Source organism: Periplaneta americana, chromosome 3, assembly GCF_040183065.1.
Source record: "Periplaneta americana isolate PAMFEO1 chromosome 3, P.americana_PAMFEO1_priV1, whole genome shotgun sequence".
Taxonomy (NCBI): domain Eukaryota; kingdom Metazoa; phylum Arthropoda; class Insecta; order Blattodea; family Blattidae; genus Periplaneta; species Periplaneta americana.
In genome coordinates, this window is record NC_091119.1 from 156487135 (window position 1) to 156511466 (window position 24332).

General features: G+C 34.7%; 1 protein-coding gene across 2 annotated transcripts in view; it reads left to right on the top strand.

The window, feature by feature from the left end:
* Positions 1-83: 83 nt before the first annotated feature.
* The window catches only part of Ctf4 (Chromosome transmission fidelity 4), a 33103-nt gene continuing 8854 nt past the window's right edge, over positions 84-24332 (top strand). For both annotated transcript variants that reach the window (XM_069822087.1, XM_069822086.1), the window contains exons 1-14: positions 84-270; positions 2051-2162; positions 2493-2644; positions 3415-3523; positions 7916-8155; positions 12021-12278; positions 13041-13191; positions 15802-15926; positions 17072-17256; positions 17387-17634; positions 19821-20044; positions 21307-21441; positions 21982-22152; positions 23745-23947. In XM_069822087.1, the coding sequence (XP_069678188.1) occupies positions 194-270; positions 2051-2162; positions 2493-2644; positions 3415-3523; positions 7916-8155; positions 12021-12278; positions 13041-13191; positions 15802-15926; positions 17072-17256; positions 17387-17634; positions 19821-20044; positions 21307-21441; positions 21982-22152; positions 23745-23947 (2390 nt within the window). In that variant the 5' untranslated portion in view covers positions 84-193. The remainder of the gene's footprint in view (positions 271-2050; positions 2163-2492; positions 2645-3414; positions 3524-7915; positions 8156-12020; positions 12279-13040; positions 13192-15801; positions 15927-17071; positions 17257-17386; positions 17635-19820; positions 20045-21306; positions 21442-21981; positions 22153-23744; positions 23948-24332) is intronic.

Consider the following 24332-nt stretch of genomic DNA (forward strand, 5'->3'; position numbering starts at 1 on the left):
CAGTGTATGTAATGTAGTGGTGTAGTGATTTCACTTTGACATCATCGATAATTTCGTGAAAACAATATAATCGATAGTCGAGTTAGAAGATCTCCCGCCAATTTATTGAAGCATTCGTGAAGTTACAGATGTGAGTGACTGACATGTAAATATTTTATAACTATTTTATTTGGGTAGTAATATAATATAAGCTATGAATGTCAAGAAGAGACCAATGCGTTATGCGCATTCCGAAGGTCATACAGATGTATGCTATTCGGAGGATGGAAAGTAAGTGAAATATACTAAATTATATTATTACCAGTATGTTATACAGTATATAACAGTGTTGTTTGTACAGTTCTATATTCAAAATAAAATTCTAATTAATCTTATGAAAATATATAATTTAATTTCTTTTCGTATGAGAGAACTATTACACATGGACTTTGGAATATATTAAAGTCAAAAAATAAAATATAAACTTATGAATACATTAAACAAAACAAAATAAACAAAAACATGTCCAATTTCTATGTAACAGTCTTGTTCGTACACTTTCGTTGATTTTACCAAGTTTTTACACTGTTCTGGTTTGATTTTAGCCCATTTTCCTCTCACTACATGTTTCAATTTCTCGAGGTTGTACACTTCTGCTTTCTCACACTTCTTTTCAAAATACGCCACAAGTGTTCAATGGGGTTTAAGTCTGGTGACTGAGGAGGTGTTCGCAGTTGCTGGGGTGTGTTCCATATGAGCCAATCCTTGTTAATTTGAGCAGTATGTTTACTGTCATTGTCTTCTTGAAACATATACACAGGTGACATCCCAATTTTTTGTGTACTCTACCTAACATTTGACCTTAAAATGTTATTGTACACATACTTATCCATAATCCCATCTATGAACTCAATATTCCCCACACCATTTGCAGACACATCCCCACATTATGCATCCACCCCTGTGTTTCCCTGTAGGTAATGTGTTGTTTCTGTCGTTATCAGTATTGGGCTTCCTCCATATGCTATGAATGCCATCGGAACCATAAATATTTATCTTCGTCTCATCTGACCAAATTACCCTGTTCCAAAATTCCTCATCCTTACCAACATGTTCTTTAGCGAAGTTCAATCTTCGAGCTCGATTTGTTTCACTAATGTACGACCTCTCTTGTGGTCTTCTGCCATGGTAACCATTTTTTCACAACACACGCTGGATAGTTTGATTGCTGATCTTCGTGTTTGAAGTCTCTTTAATCATGACTCGAATTTGTGGAACACTAAATTCTTAAATTTTTTACAACTTAATTAACTATGAATCTCTCATTACGTGCATTAAGCAATTTTTGCTTCGTTTCTCATGCCAAGTTCCATGATTTCGAATTTTTTCTACAATGTGTTGTACTGTAGAATGTGTTTTATGCACTATTTTACCTATTTTTCTATAGCCTTTCAGAGCCAGGCGAACAATTTTCTTTAACCCATAATTGAATTCCTTACAACGCTCCATTGTACACAATTCTGAATGACAGACTAACAGCAAGTGACCTCCACTGAAAGACAACTCTCTGTGCATTGCATGCTTGTTTACTGTGCAGCTAAACGTAACTACTCCCTCTCTGTGGGGTAAGTGTACGAACAATAGTGTTACATGAATTTCACGGAATATGTAGTTTTAAATTTTTATGTAAGTAACAGGTGTATGTAAATTAATTTTATTCATGTCATAGTGTTCGTGTTTAACTCGTCAAACATAATGAATTTAGTTTTATTGACATTTTGAATTTTAATGTCATTTCGAAGGTTAGTTTAACAGTGCATGAGGTGTACGAACAACACTGTTATATACTGTAGCCTATATATGGTAGTACTTTACATGTAGTACATTGTTGTTTACATTATCTTCCTTTAAATTTGTGTTATTCACATGAGGAAAACATATTATGTTAAAAATTGAGTATTAGGAATTGTCATTTTGTATATAACAAGCATATATTGGGAAGCAAGAAGGAAAATGGTGTAACTACCAAAATCCGAGTCTTTGGAAATCATTATAGGCTAATTATTTACAGACACATTCTTACTTGTGGAATGGATGGTGATGTGCGTATTTGGATTGGTTTAGAAGACGATGATCCATCTTCACAATGTGTGGGAGAACAAGCCTTAACAGTTACTCATAAGGTAATGCATCCAAAATTTCTGTTCATTTTATTATAGTAAAACATCAGCCAGACCATCTAACCACAATAGAGATCCAGGACGCATACTGTTCCATATTTTTTAAATTAAAATTTCAACGTTTTCTTATGATTGACATGTTGTCAGCCTCTTTACACTCTCACGAGAAAGTATGTGGATTGGACCTCTATTGTGAGAAGATGGAGGCCTAGCCAATAATTACTACATAATTACCCACAGGGATACAGTTTTAATATTTCAAGGCAAATGTTGGGCTTGAAGAAGCTCCTATTAGTAAAGATATATCTCTTATTGTGTAAAACAAATTTTCAGGGTGATCATTACTATGTTGGTACTGATAATAATAATGTCCAAGCATACACTTTTCCTGGATCAGATCGGGATGGAATTATATCACGCTTCACTGCATCTGTTACTCATATTGCCGTTAGTGGTGATGGCAAGAGAATTGTTGCAGGATCAAGGTAAGGATAAATAGCATCCATTTGTAAGTAATTGGTGTAATTATTATTATTTCAATAATACTAAAATAATTCTGAACATTTTCACACCCGTCTCCCATTGCTGCATGTTGCCTTTTGTTTTGTTTCTGTACCTGTAATAACTTCACAATAAATGAAGTAATTTCAAATACAAGAAATAACATAAGTTAATGACTTACCATTGACACACATGCTAAAGCATTATATCATTTACATTAATACCAACTGACAATAAAAATTACACATGTACAAACCTAACCACTGGAGTCCATAGATGTCAATCTTATGACATCATCCCTTCTCCAATCTAGCCAAACATATATTCTCATAAACTCACTACTGATATCCTATAGTCAAATAGACCTCATGATTATTTAAGTCTCTACCTTGCCTCACGTCCCTGCAGTGACTGCGTGGCCTAAGTCTAGACCATCAGGCTGTCCTAGATTCGAGTCCTAATTAGGTCTTGGATATTTCATTGAAAAATCCATAGTAGTAGTGACACTTTTAGTGGACAAGGTCACAGTTGGGGTTTCTATCAATGTTGGCACAAAAATAGGAAGGTCGATTGCTTTTTGATCAAACCTCATACATTAGTGATCCCAAAACCATGTTATTCGTTGTTAAGTATTGTTTTTTCATATGTATTTAGTTCATTCTGTGCTTTACAATGCTTCATCTTCAAATTGTTTCAAAATTGAAATCAATAGCAAAAAGATTCTCATTGATGTTATTGTTATGTTATGTTTCAGTGATATGGAAATCCATATCAGCACTATTGGTACAGCAAAGACTACCGTTTTGTCAGGACACAAGGCTCCAATTCTTGGGGTTGCTCTAGATCCAAAGGATAAGTATGTGGTAAGGAGTGTTCAAAAATATATACATTTGATGCTTATTACACATAATATTCAGTATGTGTAAATCCTCCTGTTCCAATGAGCTTCTCAGGAAGGACAGTAGAATGAATTCATTTTCATCAGACAGTATGGGAAAAGTTACTTTGAGTTTGCCAGGCTGACGTATTCTACACTTCAGAAACAACAACCAGTCATACTTGAGAAGAATTTTATATTATGGGTGAATGTCATATTGTTATGTACTGATTTTCTTCTGCTCCTTACTGCTGTCCACAAATGGTGAGTTGTAGTAGAAATATTACTGCAAACAAAACGGATATTTCACATTGAGAGCACTCTATAAAAGTGATTTTCTGCCTTACAATAGAACGAAATGGTTTTGGTGAGATCAATCCAAGGATTTGCTATGGGATTATCTGACATTTGGCTTTCAACTAGGTAATCAAATCAAGCAAGATTCGAACACAGCCTCAGATTTCGAGTCCATTAGCTACTATCTTCGGTTATGCCAGTGGTCTTTTAAGTAATAGATGACAGTGAAAGGAATAAAGAAGCCCTCACCACATCTGTATCTTTATCCACTGAAAAAATCTTATGTATAGAACTTACATAGTACCTTATTTCTTTGCGAAAACAGTCTGAAATTATTAATTGTTAATGACATCTTATTAGGTTATGAAACTAACAAAGCACCTATAAAATTATTCCTAAGAACATCAGTGAAGGAATAGGCAGGAAAGGTAATTTATATTTCGACATGACAGTATGTGTTCTCTTATGATCAGAAAAATAGATTAATAAAATACGCGTATGAATTTGAGTATGGTAGCATGTATGGGCAAATCCAGAAATGCATATAGAGTGTTAGTTGGGAGGCCAGAGGGAAAAAGGCCTTTGGGGAGGCCGAGACGTATATGAGAGGATAATATTAAAATGGATTTGAGGGAGGTGGGTTATGATTGTAGAGACTGGATTAATCTTGCTCAGAGTTTTAGTTGGGAGTCCACAACTGTGGAGTATCAGCATATCTGGCCGCGAAACCAGGTGACCCGGGTTCGAATCTCGGTCGGGGCAAGTTACCTGGTTGAGGTTTTTTCCGGAGTTTTCCCACAACCCAATACGAGCAAATGATGGGTAACTTTCGGTGCTGGACCCCGGACTCATTTCACCGGCATTATCACCTTCATTTCATTCAGATGCTAAATAACCTGAGATGTTGATACAGCATCGTAAAATAACCCAATAAAATAAAATAAATTTAGTTGGGAGGCCACAGGGAAAAAGACCTTTGGGAAGGCCGAGATGTGGATGAGAGGATATTAAAATGGATTTGAGGGAGGTGGGATAGGATTTGTGTGTGTGTGTGTGTGTGTGCGCGCGCGCCTTTTTTTTTTTTTTTTTTTTTTTATTATAGCAGTGAAGTCCTTCTCCTCCTTGCTTCCTAATATTTAGGTATAAGGTCCATAAAATTTTCCAGAGATTCACAGATTTTTAGATGTTCCCTGTCCATGGCATCTTCTTTATTAATAAATATTTCAGGAATGGATTTTAAATCTTAGAGTAAATTGTTCCATCTTGAATTTTGATGTTCACTTGGAGAATTAGTGGGGTAATTGCTGTTAATTTTGCTTTTGATACCAGTAACTCGTTTTATGGACTCCTATGAAAAACTGTAGTTCTTCTTTACGTTTATTCTAGTTCCTTTCTTGGCCAACATATCAGCTTTCTCCTTACCATATATTCCACAATGCTCTGGGATCCATTGGAGAACTAAGGTCTTATTTAACATACAATGGATTTCCTTAATTTTTTCTGATTTAGCAAAAGTAGTTGTACTAACTGCCTGGATGCAGCTTTGTAATCAGCTAAGAGAACTATGTTTTTGCATTTCTGTAACCAAGGAAAATCATTTTTTAGAGCTGCGTAAATAGCTTCATGTTCACCATCGAAATTTGTTGTACATTTGCCAATATTTTTATAAAATGAAAAATATGACAAGTAGCATCTGCTCTAGCTCCTTCATCTGCGTTCATGAGTGAACCATCTCTGTAAATATGTAACCAATCATCCTGTGGGTATCTTGTGTTACTAGTCTGAAGAGTAATGGATTTTGCTATTTCTGGTTGAGTATCACTTTTGTGGAAGATTTCATCTAGATTGAGATGACAATTCACTCTGAAGTTATTTATTGGATTATACTGAAGTATTATATTTTCTTTTCCAGTTGGTATTTCTAGATTTTCCCTAATCCTTACGACTTCCAGTGTGAATTCGTTTTGGGTCTTTAGTGTAGATGTGGAGTTATATCTGTTCCATTTATCAGAATTTGGAAGTCGTTTTAATTTTTCATAAGTTAGAAGGGCTTGAGTTTCAAGCTCTACCATAATTAGCTTGTTAGAAGTAATTATTTGCATGGCTTCAATGTAGTGGTTTTAACTGCCCCAGTGATGAGATGCAAGGCTTGGTTTTGTGTTCTTTCCAGCATCTGTTCATTACTAGTTGATGATTGTAGAGACTGGATTAATCTTGCTCAGGATAGGTGGGCTTATGTGAGGGTTGCAATGAACCTCTGGCTTCCTTAAAAGCCATAAGTAAGTAAGAGTTTGAGTGTGAGAGTCCCACAGATCTTTCCATGCTGTAGATTTAAATAATAAAATTATGTATTTCTAAGTAATTGATTAACTAGTGGACTTACTCGTGTTAATTATGTAAGTTTGTGCGGCTTACAGTTGTTTCGGTGCTTCATCACACCATCCTCAGAGCCTACTAGATCCCGGCGTCATCTCGAACTTCTCTGCCTGTTATGTGGGTGCGTTTGATTGTTGAAAGGTGTTGAAAAGTGGAGTCAAATAGTGTGTGTGTACTGAAATTGATCTGTGTGTTGAGAATTTGATCGGGGTGTGTTTTAGTGTGTTTGTATATTTCGTATTGTTCCGAAAATATGGTACCGAAACAGCTGTAAGCCTCACAAACTTACATAATTAACATGAGTAAGGCCGCTAGTTAATCAATTACTTATATTCAAGTGTTAAAAGTAGTGTATGCAAGATTCAAAATGGATTATGTATTTCTTATTAAACCAAAATAAGTGTTAACAACTTTTTGCATTAAATAAATTACACTGAAAGACAAACAAAGGTATGATCAGCCATTAGCAGCCTGATAGAGTACAGAATAGCAGAGTACTGCTACTACCGTGACATGCATCTGATCCTGAATGAGTCACAATTGTTCTGTCATCACTATGGGACTGCACTTAAAGATATTTGCCCTTCATAGGAGATAAGCAATAGCTTGAATTGTCAACAGTTTTTCACTTGTTTCAGCAGTGTACTCCATTTGATTGATATATTGTGACTTTTATTTCTACACAATAATGTTGCTTTTATTCACAACAATAATGACTTTCTATAACTGAATTTAAACACTCCCGTCAGCAATGGGTATTTCACTCCACACAGCAACACAGTATTTGTTATTGCACTCCACAGATGACAATGACAATTCACTTGGATTATTGAGAACAACAATGTACTGCTAATCTCAACTAATGTTCACAAAGCACTAGGTATTTACAAAACAAAACTGTCAGTTCTCAGTTCACAGTTCGTTGCCTTGGCTAGTTCTTCTAGCTCATTCACTCAAGTTCACAGTATATCGAACCCAAGACTTCCAGAGACAGTCCACTGCACTCGAACTTAAGACTTCCAGATACGCCGCACTCACCTGGTTGCTGTCACAGTTGCTGTCCTCCTCAATCGAACCCAGGTCTTGAAGGCTGGCTTCCTTGACGTTCACTGCTGCTTCACAAGACTGACTGACTGTTCTAAACTGAACTGACTTTGGTTCTTCTTCGCGTCTTCTATTTATTACCAAATCATAGTTCCCAGAAAGTACTGTTTAGAGTATCTTCCACCCGATCGGCTCGCGTCGCTTTCCAGAACCATCTGTTCGGGAGGTATCATTCCCCCCTTCACCTCGCACAGCACAGCACAGCACCTGCAGCTTTGTGTCCCCTTCTCTCCTCTTTACACCGTGCTCATTGCCCACCGACTTGCGGCTTTCCCCTCTCCCCTTGCCTGTCTTATTGCGTGCCCTCCCTTGTGTGGGACGCGTCCTCGATTCCTGACGTGGCTGTCACAATATACTAATCACAGTATTTTTACTCGTATAATCAGTGTCTGTGAAGTCTTGGTTCGTGTATGTATGTCCTGTATTCTGCAGTGCTATTCATGAATGGTATTTCCCGGACCTTCGGTTTGTCAGAGCATAAATTAAAAATGGATTAGAATTAAACCAAAATCAGTTGAGAAGTGCCAATGATATATAGTTGTTAATTGATGAACACTGGAAACCAGCATATTATGCGTGTATTTCTTAATTTATACTTCAGGCATCATCTAGCTGTGATGGAACTGTTCGTGTTTGGAGTATTGACACTACACAGACTGTGAAATCATGGGACTGTGTTCCGAAATGTAATGCATTCTTAGCAGCAAAATGCTTGGGACGGCCATCATGGCAACCCGTAACTGGCCGATATTTATCTGTGCCTCATGGGAAGGAAATTCGAGTTTATGAGAGAGTAACATGGGATAAAGTGTTGTCCTTTTCTGATGACAGAGTGCAGCAGGTGAGTACATAATTCAAACAGCACATTCTATAGACATATATGCTAAATGCTCGTCTTCAATTCAACTGTAAATCCGTATTTATTTTGTTCTGGTGATATTTACTACGTGATTTAATTAACCATGTTATAATGAATGGACTAGTTGCATGACGCATGCCACTTTGTAATGAAACACGAGACTGGCCATTCTACTAAAGTTGCCTTCATTTTTGTCAAGCAAATGCTGTCATTTTACTTGAAGTAGTCGCGGTTTCTATTTTACAGATTACTTTCGTCTTTCCCCATATTCATAATTTCTCATTCATACTAATTAAACCAAAAATGGCTATGCCAATAGGCATACATAGTCCGTGCTTCTAAATTAGATAAAAAATCTTCAATGTAATCCCAGGTTTGCAAAGTTGAAAGCCATGCCATGCCTTGGGGAAGCATTCTACTACTATGAGGATCAGCAGGATCCCCGTAAATTCGTGACTTCTCTCCATCTATGAGAAAATGATGACAGGTTATAGGAAAAGGTATATTGGTACTTCAAAAAAATCTGGAAATAAGTCGATTCATGTACAACATTGAAGTTAGAATCTACATGTTAGTGGGTGTAGTTTGTTAATTTTTTTAATTTGTAGAAAAGTATTCTTTTCGAAGAATCTCCTGTGAAAAGCTAAATGTATGTTTTAAAATCATAGTAGCAGTTATTTGTTTTATTGCAGTGTGTTACAGTGTTGAATGATAGCATTGATCTCCGTTTATGTGTAGCTATAATTCACTTATCAACATACAATTTTGTACATAGGCTTCATAGGTAGATCGACTTACATTTTGTACAAATATACACTTACATTTAAAAAAATGTATTTTACTTTTCTTTGAACTTGTTTATTTCCCTCAGTTGCTTTGTTCGTACTTCACAAAATATTCCGAACATACGGTAAGGCTAATGTAGTGTTCATATATACCTAAAATTCTGGACAGACTCATATTACATACATAATCAATTTTGATTGGCAGATGGTAACAGTTATTTTTTTCTTACATGTAACAAAATTAAGTTACATATTATAGGACAGTTTTTTTAACCAGGGGTGTATGCAAAAGGGGGGGGGGTTACAGAGTCAGAAAGCCCCCATTTTTCCTTTCTCTAATTTTTCACTGTCAGAGTAACAAAATCTACATCGAGATGAGGCATAGGCCTCCTACCCCTCCTTCAATATATTCATCATGGCAGTTTCATTCTTCATCTTTGGTGAGTTCAATATTCCATTATTGTGTTTATAATTACATTTATTTCAATATATTTGATTTTTCCATGGATTTTCCTGTTATCTAAAGTGAAGTGTCTTACCTACGTATCATATACAAATAACTATTGACTGTTGACTAAATAAATATATATAAATGATTATTGTGTAAGTGTAATAATGACACAAGCATTTTTTATTATACAAAATTAAACAGCAGTTAAAATGTGTTCAAAATTGGATGACTATGAAAATATTACGTTTCAGAGATTTTATAAGGCTATTCATGAATATTATAATAATAAATATACCGTAACATAATAATAATAATAATAATAATAATAATAATAATAATAATACCGGTACATCAAATTTAAAATAGCGATAATGTAAATTGTAAACAATTTTAATAATACCCCCCTCCCCTTGACAAAATCCTGCATACGCCACTGTTTTTAACCCAAGGCTTTTCAAATGAAGGGGTGAGAATGAGATAGTCCAAAGCCACACTATTAACAAAAATGGTTTTTTGTGCGAGTTCACTTCTTACACATATGAGAAAGCTACCAGTAAAATATTATAAAAATTACTCAATAAATGACGTAAGTATATGCCGAAGAAATTATGATACTGCAACTAACAGTATTGGAGTCTAAACCTTTAACATGCTCTCTTGTAAAATTTTGCCTGTGTGGCTTAGGACTGTATCATTCTCACCCCTTCAAATATCTAACAATGTGTAATACAGAATCATAGTTTCTTGATAATTTCACTGCTTTCTCAATAGCTTAGTTGAATGGTTCAGTAAAAACGATCCAGTTAGCAGTTGACTGCTATGAGGTATATGTGCTACCAGTGGACAAGCTGGCCAATATACCGGTATTCTCGTTAATGTTATGTAAGAACAATTGATTCTATAACAGATTATTAAATTAAGATGTGAATATTTACCCCAACTAAACAAGTAGATACTGAATGTGTCTACTCTCTTGTTCCAGACTTTTCTGGCACCTGATAATCAGACTAAGTTTCATTTGTTATAGTTACATTTGAGAAATGATTGGGGTTGACATTTCCATCATGTGAATTATTTAGAATCCACTCATAAAATCTGCCCCTTCTGTTCAGACCACCAGGTTCCTACATCACAGTAATTTTATATGGTTTTAACTTGAATACTCTGTAGTCTTTTGCACATAACTGTATGAAACAGCTGTTTGTTGTGAGATATGCCGATACTATTTGGTAGGGGAATTTTGCAGTTGTGATCCAAAGTCTTCTTGGTTAGTACTCTTAGCTATTAGTATAGGTTTTGTTTATTTTAACAACTTTACCTTTCCTGCAGTTTATTCACCATAATGTCCTGCTCATACCTACGTGTCCCAGCACGCCACATTAATATTTTCTCTAGTCTGCTCTCAGAGCGATGTGGCACGGGCTAAACAAATTGAATTAAAACTATTTTCTCACCTATAGCATTTCCTACAGTGATACTTATTTCCTTCCAGGCATTACCACATAGGCTATTATCGCAATAGTATTTGTGGTTTTTGTTATAAAGAAATGGATATTTCATAAATCATAAAATTGGAATGTATTCAATAAAACAGTATTACATAAAATCGATTAAAAATCAATTGTAAATACTAAACATGTTTCGGGATTCTGCCTCCCCACCGTCAGTAGCTATGTTTAGAATTTACAGTTGATTTTAATCGATTTTATCTATGTGTTATTAATATTTTATTGAATAGATTTCAATTTTATATTTTACAAATGGATGAAAACACTTATAATATATTGACTAAAAAATATAATAATATAAATGATGAAATGAATATTTCTCAACCAAATTAATCAGTTTTTCACAATCCATTTTAATTCCTAACCTGTGAAGAAGTTAAGCTTCACAGATAACCCATATAAGAAGCTGAATATTGTTATGTCAGCATTTCAGCCCCAAATGGAAAACCTGAGCATCTACGCAACAAATTCTGATTCTGATGTGTCATCGAAAATTATTCTTCTCGACAAATACTGATTGCTCCATACTGCACTGTGCCATGGTGCATTGCCCCACATCCTCTGATTTAAGTACATTATTATGCCGAAGCTTGACGCGTAAGTGTGAACAGGCCATATGTATATCATGGAATTGTGTGGAACCCTGATGATAGGGAATTGAATTCTGAAGTGTCCCTGAAACTTCATGAGCTGACTCCTTTTAACACCCGTGAACACTCTTTGTAAACTAACTGAAGTACTTAAACGAGCCATCAACTGAATAGACATTGACTTGTGTATGTAGAGGCTGAACTTGTCCTGGCCTGCTAATATCAGCACTAATGTCATATGGCAGTCGATTGTCAACTGAATTACTCCATAGAAAATAAGTCATTTGCAGCTTATTTCCTCCAGTCCCGTTTCCTTTCTTTCCCCTTGTAAATACTTAACATATGCCCAGGATCTACAAAATGTTTAACATAGATGTAGAACAATCTGTCAAAGAAATACAGATATTGTTTAACCAGGGTGTGGAACAGAAGATGCTTAATTTTCTTTACTCTGTATGTGTTTTTCACTAAAAGATAGCCCTGTTTTTGTTATACATTTCGTAATGTTTGCAGGATTTCTCTATATCAGCATTTTCCCCCTGTGGCAACTATTTAGCAGGATGTACGTCAACTGGAGATGTTTGTGTGTGGAATGTGAACCTTCAGACATGTGTTATGAATATCAAGCACGACCGAGGATACAGCATATGCGCATTGGCATGGAACCCAAGTGGTAATGGGGAGATTGCTTATTGTGATATAATGGGCCAGTTGGGTACACTGGAAGATTGTATACCAGTCCAACAAGACAGTGAAAAGCCTGTAACTCAGGTTGGTATATTTGTTGTCCAAAGTTTCATATAATAGAGCAACTACATGCAAATAAACCATTTGTTCAGGAATAAATAAAAATAAATAAAAATGTTCAGTAGGAGACTGAAGACTGGCTAGCTATTCAAACAGGGCATAACAGACCCAATAGAGTCAGTGACCTTTCAAGTCTAGCTTTATATCTGAAACATTGGAGATATTAAGTCTCAGCACACATTGGAATACCAAAAAGTCTTCTTCTATATACAATCGCCAGGAAAGCCTAAAACTTCAGAAAATCGAAACCTCTTCATCCAGAATTGTCATTTTTCTGGTCGCAACTCTTAATAACATATTATGATAATAGCTGCAATCTCTGGTAGAAAAGAGTGCAAACGTGTTAATTGAAAAGCCATTCTGCATAGTCTTCTGATTTTAACAATAGCAACTGAAAATGGGTGTCAGTTTAGCTCATACCTGCAAAGAAAAGCCAGCGACTTCGTTGTCATTTGCTCGGCATTGAAAACCAATCATTTCTTATAGTTCAACAATAGTTGTCAAAATATTTTGCTCTTATGTGAAGATGATAGATGTTATGTGAACAAGTGGCATATTGTTAACATAAGTTTATATGCCACTTATTTTCTTTTAAAAATTAAAGCATATTCAATTCATTTCATACCAAAAATTTTTACTGCATGGATACTCGTTCTTTTTTTGTGTTATACAACAAAACTGGTTGTATTATATACACTTCTTATTATGTTAGTATCTTCCTCTTAGGAAAAGCTGATGACTGTTGATGAACTAATACAGTTAAATTATATTGACGATGATGATGAAGATGGAGAAAATGTAATTTCCTTAGAGAAGATAAAAGCGGAAGCCTCCCAACCAGTATTTGGAGATGATGATGACAAACTGAGCCATGCAGGTAAGTAAATTAGTGAGTCATCATGGAACTCGTTCTTTTAGAAATGTTAAAGGTATAATAATAGAAATCAGTTTTAAATGTCTAAAATAAAACATTATCACTATCAATTCCCTTGATTTTCAAAGTTACTTTCGGTATAATTTCATCATTTTTCATGTAATGATTGAAATTGTACCGAAAGCAGCTTTGAAAATCAAGGGAATTAAAAGTGATAATGCTTTTTTCTTTCTTCTGAAAAATCTGTTTAAATGCATATACCGGATTTTGGAGGTACAATGACAATATACCAGTATCTTGCATTATATGCGTTGAAATTTCTGTATAATTGAAACTTCATACTTTGTTTTTTTTCTTCTTGATCTTGAAAATACGTCGATTCCTTATATATATGTATTGCCTATAACAGGGATGTCAAAGTGCCTGCACTGCGTGCTCTCAATAACCTGCACAACATTTCCTTAAGAGCGATGATTGTACTTTATCTTGCTAGAAATGAACCTTGTTGGATTTGTATTGCTTGTGGTATAAGCATGTAGTATTAGGCGCTTTGACATCCCTGGCCTATAAAATTAATAATAGTAATGTATTCAGTCTCGCCTGGCTTATAGTATTGGGTAGAAGTGTCTTAACCCTCTTCATTACAGAAAAACACTTCTTATTTTTCTGCTGGGAAGATCTCAGGATAACTGTTATAGGCATTGCCACAACGAGATTGGAACTCTTGCACACATCCTGGGATCCTGTCCACATGGCGAAATGCTAGACAAGAACGATCAATTATAGCCACTGCCATTAAAGATGCTGATTACAACATCTTTGAAGAAGTACATGGGGTCTCTTTCATTAGCAGTACACGACACATAGATACAATAGTTTTCAAGGAATCTGTAAGATCTGGATTCATAATTGACCTCACTGTGCGTTTCGAAATGAATGAGGAACAGCTGGCAGAAGTGGATAAGGAAAAAAAGAATATCTATAATCCCACCATTCTTTATTACCTCCAAAACTACTAGCTAAAAGAGCCTGAAGTAATTGGACTTCTGGCTAGGGCAAGAAGTACCACTACTCTTTTCATGAAGGATGTGTTTAAGACGCTTGAAATACCTACCTCTATTATTCCTTAGCTGCTTTGAAAGGATCAATTGCTCTACTAAAGCAACACCTATATTCGAAATGAAACTGAGTTCATTAGCACTCTTTAATTTTTCGTAATACTTATCTCTCTCTCAAAAACTAGGTATATTTCTGCTAATCCGAAAATGTTTTTGCATCTCTGTATTTGTTGGAGTTTCATTTTTCAAAACAAAATCAATGGTTCAATGAACTTGTAAACATATTTATATGCTTAAGTACTCTTTACCTTTTGTGGCAGCACGCGAATGGTGAGAAAATTTCTAACTTAATTCCGGTTAGTTTACTGTTTATGAGAAGTCACTTTTAAGATTATTTCTGATGATAAATTGCAACTAAAAAGTGACACCTGATGCTGTCCAAGGATCATTTCTTGAATATAACACTTCTTATTCTGTTGTCAGTTTACATTTTTGAAGATTTTCGGAAACTTCGACTGTGGCTTCAGAACCTTAATTTGGAAATCATCATTATCAATGGCTCAACAGACCAGTGTGGGCCCTGGCCTTCCTCAGAATCTTCTTCCAGTCGCCTCTATTAAGAGTCTTGCCCTCCCATTTCCCTTGGCAGATACTGTCCTCCTATCTCAATTTAGGTCTTCCAACTCCTCTCTTGCCCTCTGATTTTGTTTAAAAATTATTCATATAATTCTGTCATTACTCATTCGTATTATGTGCCTTGCCATTTGAGTCTATTAAGTTTAATGAACTTAACTATATCTGGTCCCTTGTACAACTGATATAATTCAAAATTGTATTAATTTGGAAATGCATTATTTAAATGATAGAAATTTTTAGGCATAAAAAGCATAGCAGCCAAGAAGTGCTTAGCGAAAGTAAACCTTAGTAAGTAGCAAGTAAGACTGTCTTGCACAGATTTTAATGAACTTTGGTCAATTCACAATGCAAATAACTCGATTCATAACGTATAATCTATTGCAAAGTAATTACACTTCCCAGTTCTAGTAAACTGTCAACATGACATGTGCATTGGCTTGGCATCCTCATATAGGCAAAATTCAACTTATGTGCTTTATTTCGTCACTGTTCAGAAGAAGCATGGGAAAAGTGGCACACCGACTAAAGGTACTGGTGGTGGCATTGGCAGCAGCAGCAGCATAATCCCGAATACCATTTGCACTTTTTTTTAAATATTGGTTTTGAAAATCAGGTGCGGATCTTATTCAAGCCTTTCATATCATGGTCTCATATGTACATTGTTCCGAATTAAAAATTTAGTGTGTGGGTCGAAGTAAGTAAGAACCAGTAGTTTTTCTATGTTCTTTGGTTTTCACTCCTAATTTTATTTTGTTTATCATCGTTATATTTGTCGTCAACCTTGAAGGATGGTTAAATAGAGAACTATCTACTTTTTAGTTCTACTTTAGGGCTATGATAAAAAAGAAAGTGTTCTGCTTATTCTTAGCAACTAGTTAATGTCTGGCATAAGTTAATTAAAAATATTTCCTTCTAACAGATGCAGATGATGAAGATGAAGTTGAAAGTAAATTAAGTGCTACAGCTAGAATTGTTCCCAAATGTGATCTTCAGTCTCCATTTCAACCATCTTCAACACCTGTCCATTTGCAGCATAGATTTATGGTAAGAGATATTCTAAATACATTTTGTTAGTATTTATTTCTCGGAATTGTGTAGCATATTTATTACAAAAATTCTCATTTTATTCCATAAGATATAATAGTTCAGTAGTGAATGCTGACTTTTATGTAACTAAGTTATTGAATACATGAACGTAAAAAAATGCTACACTGTTAAAGATGTTCGAACCACAGTTATACTCTTGCCGAAATACAAATTCGTGGTTGTTTTATGTTCCATGCTGGAAATCAGATTTCCTTGTTGAGTAGCTTATGAATTTTGTCGTTTGTTACACTTTTTCTGCCCAACATGGGCAAGCATTCCAAGCACCAAGCACAGCACAAAGACGGAAGTCCTAACACACACAATATATTGGAAGAATAACAATCGAAAAAATAAAATTACTCAAATAGATAGGCTATTTACTTCACTTTGCTTCACATAACTGGTCACTACACGAGCTGATGTAGTAATGATGGAATACCTAGAATCTCATTATTGCACTTAGTGGCCGACCATGATAATATCTTTGAAAAATATTGGAGTGCAAGAGGTCAAATGACTTTATTGTCAAATGCCTGGCATTAGAAAATGACAACAACAACATTATTGCAGTTAACAAAAGGAACCTTGATCCTCTATACCAGCGTTGTCAGACAGAGACTAAACGGAGCGGAGCGCTCCACTAGACTGGTTGCTTGCTCCGGTGTTTCCACAGACATAAGCAAGTTCAAGCTCCAATCTAGCTCCACAACTGGTTTTGGAGCTTACAACTCTGACACTACTGCTCTATACACAGATACGTCCAGTTGAAGATCAGTTCACTTTCACATTAAAATACTTTGTAGAATAAGTTTCTGATTCTCTTAGAAAGTGACAAAAGGATAGCACAGTCATAGAAAACCATAATTGAATTCTAATGTTACATTTCATAAATTTAAAAATCATATTATAACATTATTGTGGTTGAATAGTAATCATGTAATGTTTCAAAATGCCTGAAGTTCTATTTGAATTTCAGTTGGAATATGTTCACATTTTCTTTTTGGCTGTAATTTGATGAATATCTGAATTTTTATACTGTACAAATAATTGGAAAGTCAGATTGATAGAAATTATATGTCTTCAACATTAATATTGGTTTACAGGTGTGGAACTCCATTGGAATTGTACGTTGTTACAACACTGAAGATGAAAATTCAATTGATGTAGAGTTTCACGACACTTCTTTACACCATGCCCTGCACATAAACAATTTCCTTAAACATACAGTGGCAACATTGACTGAAGATGTTCTTGCCTTAGCTTGTGAGATACAAGATGATGCACCAAGGTTTGTAAAGTACATACCTGTACCATTTGATTTAATCCACCATGATATACTGTCTTTCAAATGTTAATCAAAGTCACTACAGGTTAAGATACCAAACTTTTTGAGAAAATGTTTTTACTGTTCACTGCAGCAAAGTGGTATGTGTGCTGTTGAATTCCTGGGATGGTAGCAAAGAATGGAGTATTGATCTTCCTGAAGGGGAAGAGGCATTAGCAATTTCTGCAGGTCAGGGCTGGGTTGCTGTTGCCACTGATACAAGAAACCTGAGAATTTTCACTGTTGCTGGCACACAGCGTGAAGTGATATCCTTGCCAGGGCCTGTTGTGTGTCTTTCTGGACATAGAAACAAGTTGCTAGCAATTTTTCACTCTGGTATGGGTAAGTGACACAATGTTTATTCAACTTACGGGCAAATCATTATTGTAATCACTGTGAAGGGAGCAATGACAAGTTTGGACACATTTTTTTTCTCCGTCTTTGGTCGTAAACAAAGAGATCTTTTATTTGCAGTACATCTATTACTTGAGGCGAATAGGCTTAAGTTCTATGTAAAATGGAATCCAAAGTCGATATTTTTTTCTTTAAACCACATCTACATCAGCTAAGTTTGAACCTGCAGTATTTACATTCAAAGTAAATACAGTAACCACAAGATTAATGAACATGCTATAATCTAGTAGATTTAATGTAATACATCGACACAGAAACTTCGTAAATATTATATAATTCTGAAATGTTTACTGAATTTATATGACTACGAATCTTGCATTTCTAGAGTTCGCTGTATACTAGAGGTTTACTATGACTAATATTAAGCATAATTTTAATTCATCTTGATAGTAGGCAAAAATAATAAGTTAAAGAAAGGTCTGCTGTAAAAGAGTTTACAGTGAAACCTCTGTAAGACGCTTTTCAAAGGACTGCATAAAAGTAGCGTATTACACGGGACCGCGTATTAGTGACAGTGGGTCATTTTTGGATTTTTTAAATTTTGACACAAAGATATGAATCAGCATAAACATTTGTTGAAGAAATTTAAGGATTAAATACTGTAATTATGCAGGATAAAAGGTTATTTTATTTTCTTTCCTTTCAGAAAATGTCAGAATAAATACATTGTCTTATCAATTAAAGTGCCCCTTTATTAAAAAAGTAAAAAATTGTTTCCTGTCTTGCATTTGATCCAGTACTATGAATAAATTGCATTTTCCACACGATTTTAATCGGAAGTGACATCAGTAATTTGACTACTAGAAACATTAATCAATCTACGAATCACAGATACCACACCAAGGGTTTCGTTGCGAGAGGATTTGGAATGTCTACCGCTTCCACTTCTTTTTCAAGTCTTCACTGACAATGCGATTTAAAACTGCCAGCAAGAAGAATAGGCTCTAAATAAGTAGTCTTGCAGGTACTCAAGATTGTATTCACCAAAAATTTCTACAAATCCTTGAATATGCGGGCGCTAGCGGTAAATGTAGAAGTCCAAGAAAATTTTCTCAGTATCCTTTAAAGTACTATATTTTAGAATTTTTAACACATGAAAGAGTGTATTAAACAGGGTGATGAGCGTATTAAGCTGTGGATTTTACATGGTTTTTTATAGGGATGTCAAGGGACCAGACGAAAAGAGCGTATAATGCAGGAAAGCGTAACAAACGGGCGTGTGTTATCGGGGTTTCACTGTATTTCATTTTCGTAGAGTCTCTTGTATATATTCATTCATTACTAAGTTATAAACAGCTCTGTGATTCTCGAAGAAGGAAAACATTTTGTGCTATAATGAAAGTTGGTATATTGAAGTCATGTGATTCTGGAACATACAAACTCATACACTCGTTCTTTATATAGTTATAAATTTTAGGGTGATTCTCAAAGGAAGAAGATATTTTAAAGCATATAAATCAAAATCATTGTCCTCAGGTCATGTGATTCTGAAAACATACTTTTTATTTATTTATTTTTTGTACAAAAAATGATGAAATAATGTTTGTATGTAGTTTCTAAGAATAATATTATAAGGAATTACATAATTTGAACGTTAATACCGCAGTGACCGCCAGTACTTGTGTACTGGAGGTCTCAGTTGATTCATTCTGAATTTATAACACGTACTGGGCAAGCCCGTGATCCAGGCAAACAGAAGTCTTCTCTGATACCCCATTTCCCCTGTAACATCCCAACAATTCTCCATCATTATTTATACAGATGTAATGTAGACCCACTGTCTTTGGTGGACTCTGGATAGTCTCGACAAACTAAGTAATCTATGCTTTTAGGCACTAGTGACATCTATAAGCCACATTCATGGAATCAGAGTAATTAATTTCAAATTAAGCTCCTTCCATGCGTGATTTAAGTAAAAAGAATTTAGATTTGTATAAAATTGTCTGAAAATAATTAAAAAAAATGTAATGGAAACAGGAAGTAAGAAATGTAAATGGTAAGAGTACTGTATTTATTAAACAATTGATTTACTGTAATTTCAGTCTTGTTAAGTTTTTTTAAGTGGAATATGTGATTTTTTTCTAATTCTCTAATTTATAAACTATATTTTTCAGGTATTCCAGGTGATCAGAGCCTTGGATATGTTGTGTTTTCTGTTGGTTCTGGTCAGTCACAGGCTATTACTGCTTTCCAGCCACTTCCTGTGACCCCTAAATGTACACTAAAGTGGGCAGGCTTTTCTGATGAAGGAACACCTTTTACACTGGATTCAGCAGGGATTATTAGAATGTTCTCCAAAAAAGGATATTGGCTGCCTGTTTGTGACACTCAGACTCATGTATGTACTGCTAAAATAGTATGATTAGTTCTATTGTGTGTAGTGTTCCCATTCCTCTTGTTTTTCCAGTATAGCCATCTAATTTTTTCTTCAAAAATAATGTGGGAACCATCATTTTATAACTCTTCAGTGATTCAAATGGTAAGAAACATCTGACATTTGCACTTTAAATTATCTTGTCTAGTATAATAAATTACATTAGTTAATTAGTATCTGGTTGACAACAAAATGTTATTCAGTCATTACGAAAATATGTGAAATTCTGTTTATGCTCGACCATGCCGAAATGTAGTAATTATACACCTGGTAGCAGCCCTTTAATGGACCTCATTAAAGTGCACCTATTCATTAAAGTTCAGGTGTTCCACCAATCAGAAAACACCATTGTAGCAATATGAAAGCGCAAGTATCTGTTATTCTCGGATATGCAATCAAAAGACAACTAGCGAAACGTCACAGAGGCTGGAAATCCAATATGTCGCAGAAGGTTATGTTCTGTTACTATAATAATTAGCGTTAATTATAAATAATATTCAAATAAATTCAATTTGTCATCTCGTTTTTCAATGTCTAAATCAATTTCAAGGTTATATTAAGATTAATGTTTATTTTACTCTCTAGATTATATCAAGGTCAATGACATTTGTTTCTCGGAAAAAATCAATACTTTCGCGTCTGCGCACATCTCACAATTTACGAGATATTGCACAAGGTCAGTTCTGCTCCCCAGTCAGATAAGAATAACATGAATACTTATGAATAATTTCAAGTTAGAAATATGGTCGAGCATAAAAAGTCGTATGAAACTTGCCTATAATGGTAATTAAGACGCTCGTATGAAAATTATGAAACTTGCGCTCGTTTCATAAACATACTCGCGTCTTAATTACTACCATTATAGGCTCGTTGCATAATGTACTATTTTGTTAGCATTTTAAATTTCTTTATATCTGTTTTATTTTACCCAATAAGTTTATATTCGTGCTTTTTTTTTTATAGATATACTTATATATAGATTGAAATATTTCTGTGTTTTGACAAATCAAGAACTGGTGCAGTCTGTGTTAAAACATTAATATTTATGGGGACAAATAATTAGGAACCTTAAAAAAAATGAATAGAATATGCCATGCTTTAGTTCATTGTTCTGTTTTGGTACATTGCTGCTGCTGTTATCTATCTTCATTTTTATCGCCATCCTCATGACTGCTGCTGCATGTACAAACTGATAATCATGTGATTATTTGGTAATCTTGTTACAGTGTAAAGGCAAATCAGATCATTATTTCGTGGTTGGAATAAGTGAAACATATCAAAATATACGATGTGTTCTGTGCAAAGGCTCATATTATCCACCAACAACACCTAGACCAGCCGTTACAGAAATTTCCCTACAGGTAAGTTGAGTTTAACTTGCATTTTTTACTGTACTGTGACTCTTGTTGATTGCATTTCCAAATTGTATCACTTTTAATTAATATTACAATTACCGTGTGTACGTGAATACTCCACACCATCGAATAATCTGCACACCCTAATTTTAGGAGAGAAAAAAAGAAATTGGCTGTAATTTGTGTTTCAAATAATGCACGCACCTCAATTTTTCTTTACTAAATTCCGGCAAAATATGCGCGGAGTATTCATATATATATGGTATTTTAATTAAGAGATTGTGTATGCTATATTTCTTAATATTATGCTGTTCAACATACATTTCTGCATTCTTACTTCATTGTTGTGTATATACAAACTTAAGTTCCAGTAGTATACATTTAAAATTAAATATTTCCTGAATATAAATAAATGATTTCATACCTTGAGTTAACTGACACTACAAATACTATAATGAATGGTAGTAATCAAAATCCAGAGCATTAACAAACAGCAATGACAGATAGTTGAAGAAATCCATTTTTTCTTCTCCAAATTTCTTTTAGATACCTATGTGTGAGGCCTCGACAGAAAAGAGCCAGTTGGAAGAAAAATTTTGGCTATCACAGATAACAAGTGCAACAATTGATGATATGTGCAAGATGGGACTTGATGCGCAAAATGATAAGGATATGCTGGACAGAAGTATTAAGGAGACAGTCATAAAGTTGTTCGCAGTAAGTTTCAGTGTTTGATTATATTTAGTTTCAAATATAGTTAATACATTAGTTCCCTTTCGTAAACAGGATTGGTTAATTTAACAACTATGAAAACATGTATGTATGTCTAATGCCTACCTACTTCACTTTACATGATTCGGGTTCCACATATTTTGGATAGATGGCATGACTGGGACTCATTTTCTAGTTGCACACCACTTCGGTGGGCCACGCTATACCTTAATGTGTATTTGTGGAAAGTTATGTCGTGTACTAGGAAAAGTGCATGTGCAATTATTTGTGTAAGTGTAGTGTATGGAATGAGTGATGATGATGAAGATGAGAAGGGAAGAAGAGGAAACCCGTTATTATAATCTATTCACCTTCATTGGCCTTTAATGTATATTATATGTTTTAGATATTAAATCTTTTTGTGCAAGGATTAGTTCGTCAGAGACTATCCAGAGTGTACCACAAGTGTTAGGTCTGCAATACATTCGTAATATATGATGTTAATGATCATGATAATGATGATAATGGTGGGATATAACAGAGGACCCAAAACCCCCTATCTTGCCTTGACCATGGGCTTTCCAAATACAAGTTATAAATTTAGGGTGGATAGAACAGGATTTGCACCCAGACTCCCTAGCTTACAAGCTCAGCATGCTAGCACTGAGCCACCATGACAATTATTAAGGGAAGATGATATTGAAAATTTGAAATTTCTTTGTTTTTTAATGGAACTTGCAATTTTTTGTGTGCTGAACAACCATATGTATAATATCTAAAATTGGGTATTAGGTTTCGAAATAAAAAAAATGGAGGAGTACAAATTTGGCAATTAGCACCTCACTTGTAACTATTTATAAAAAATGATGTAACTCTGTCAGTTTTTAGATATTTGGAAAGTTCTTTTGCCTTCGATTCACAAGAAAATTTACTAGGTATAAAATGGCTTCACTTGATTTTTAATATGTTTAATTAAAACATAATTGATTCCGAGTCCACTCCTTTGCATATTACTTATTAATTATGTTCATATTTAATTGAAATATAAAAATTCTATTGAAGCCAAATCTTTTTAAGTAGTCTAAGATTTGTACAAAATTTGAGCTTGCTATCATTGATAATTTCCGAGTTATATCAATTTATAGTGAGCATTGGAACCGAACATGCAATTTATAGAAAAGGCAATTAAATGTTCATTGAAGAGCCAGGCAGCGTTTGTTGTTGACTTACTATATTTACCTTTTTTATGTTTCCTGCCTTATTTTTTGGACAGGTCCCCACAGTTTTCATGTGATTTCCAAGTCTAGCCTTCTGTTTACTAATCCTGCCCATGAGGTGTAACTATATAATATAAATGCACCACAAAACTAGGTTCTGTGTCCATTTCCCAAAGGTTTTCCATAAATTAGTTAAAACCCTGTATATAAAATAGGAAATGAAGTAAAAAGAAATTGAAATATTTGTCTTTGAAGGCCACATCATTTAAAGAACGTAATATGATTTATATTTTAGAATATGTCCCAAGTTTTTCTATTTAATTTGTATTACCAAATTATATCTGATGTAACAAGTACCAGTAACACATTTTACTGTTTTAGCTGGCTTGTAGGAGTGGACTGGAATTCAGAGCTGTTGAATTGTGCAGTTTGATGCCCTCACACCAAGTGGTACAACTTGCTATGAAGTATGCATCTAAACTGGGTAAAATGAACTTAGCAGATAAAATTGCAGAAGTGGCTACCCAAAAATTGGAAGAAAATGAAACAATTGTCCAGAATGATCATGACATATATAATTCAAGGTAAGTGTAAAATGCTTTGATGTTCTTCTACTATTCAAGGAGGATTGGATGATGATATGGCAACAGCAGAACATTGGTGGAATGAAAATGACAGGAAACTGGAAAATTTAGAGAAAATATGTCCCAAAACTGCTTGAAATCTATTCCTGATCACCAGTGAGAAACTGAAGCTAAGCTAGGATTAATGCAGGGTACATTTTCTATCTTTTGTAAGATTATTGGTCGTGTAAGTACAGAATCTCCAGGCAGGAAGCTATATAGCTGAGCAGAGCTAGGCAGCACTCGAATGGCTCTCTTCCCAGTAACGCGCTTCCCGTCTCTGTGGACAAACATGCTGTTCAATTGTAAATGCCATTAAAATTAACATTAAAACTAAAACAGTAAC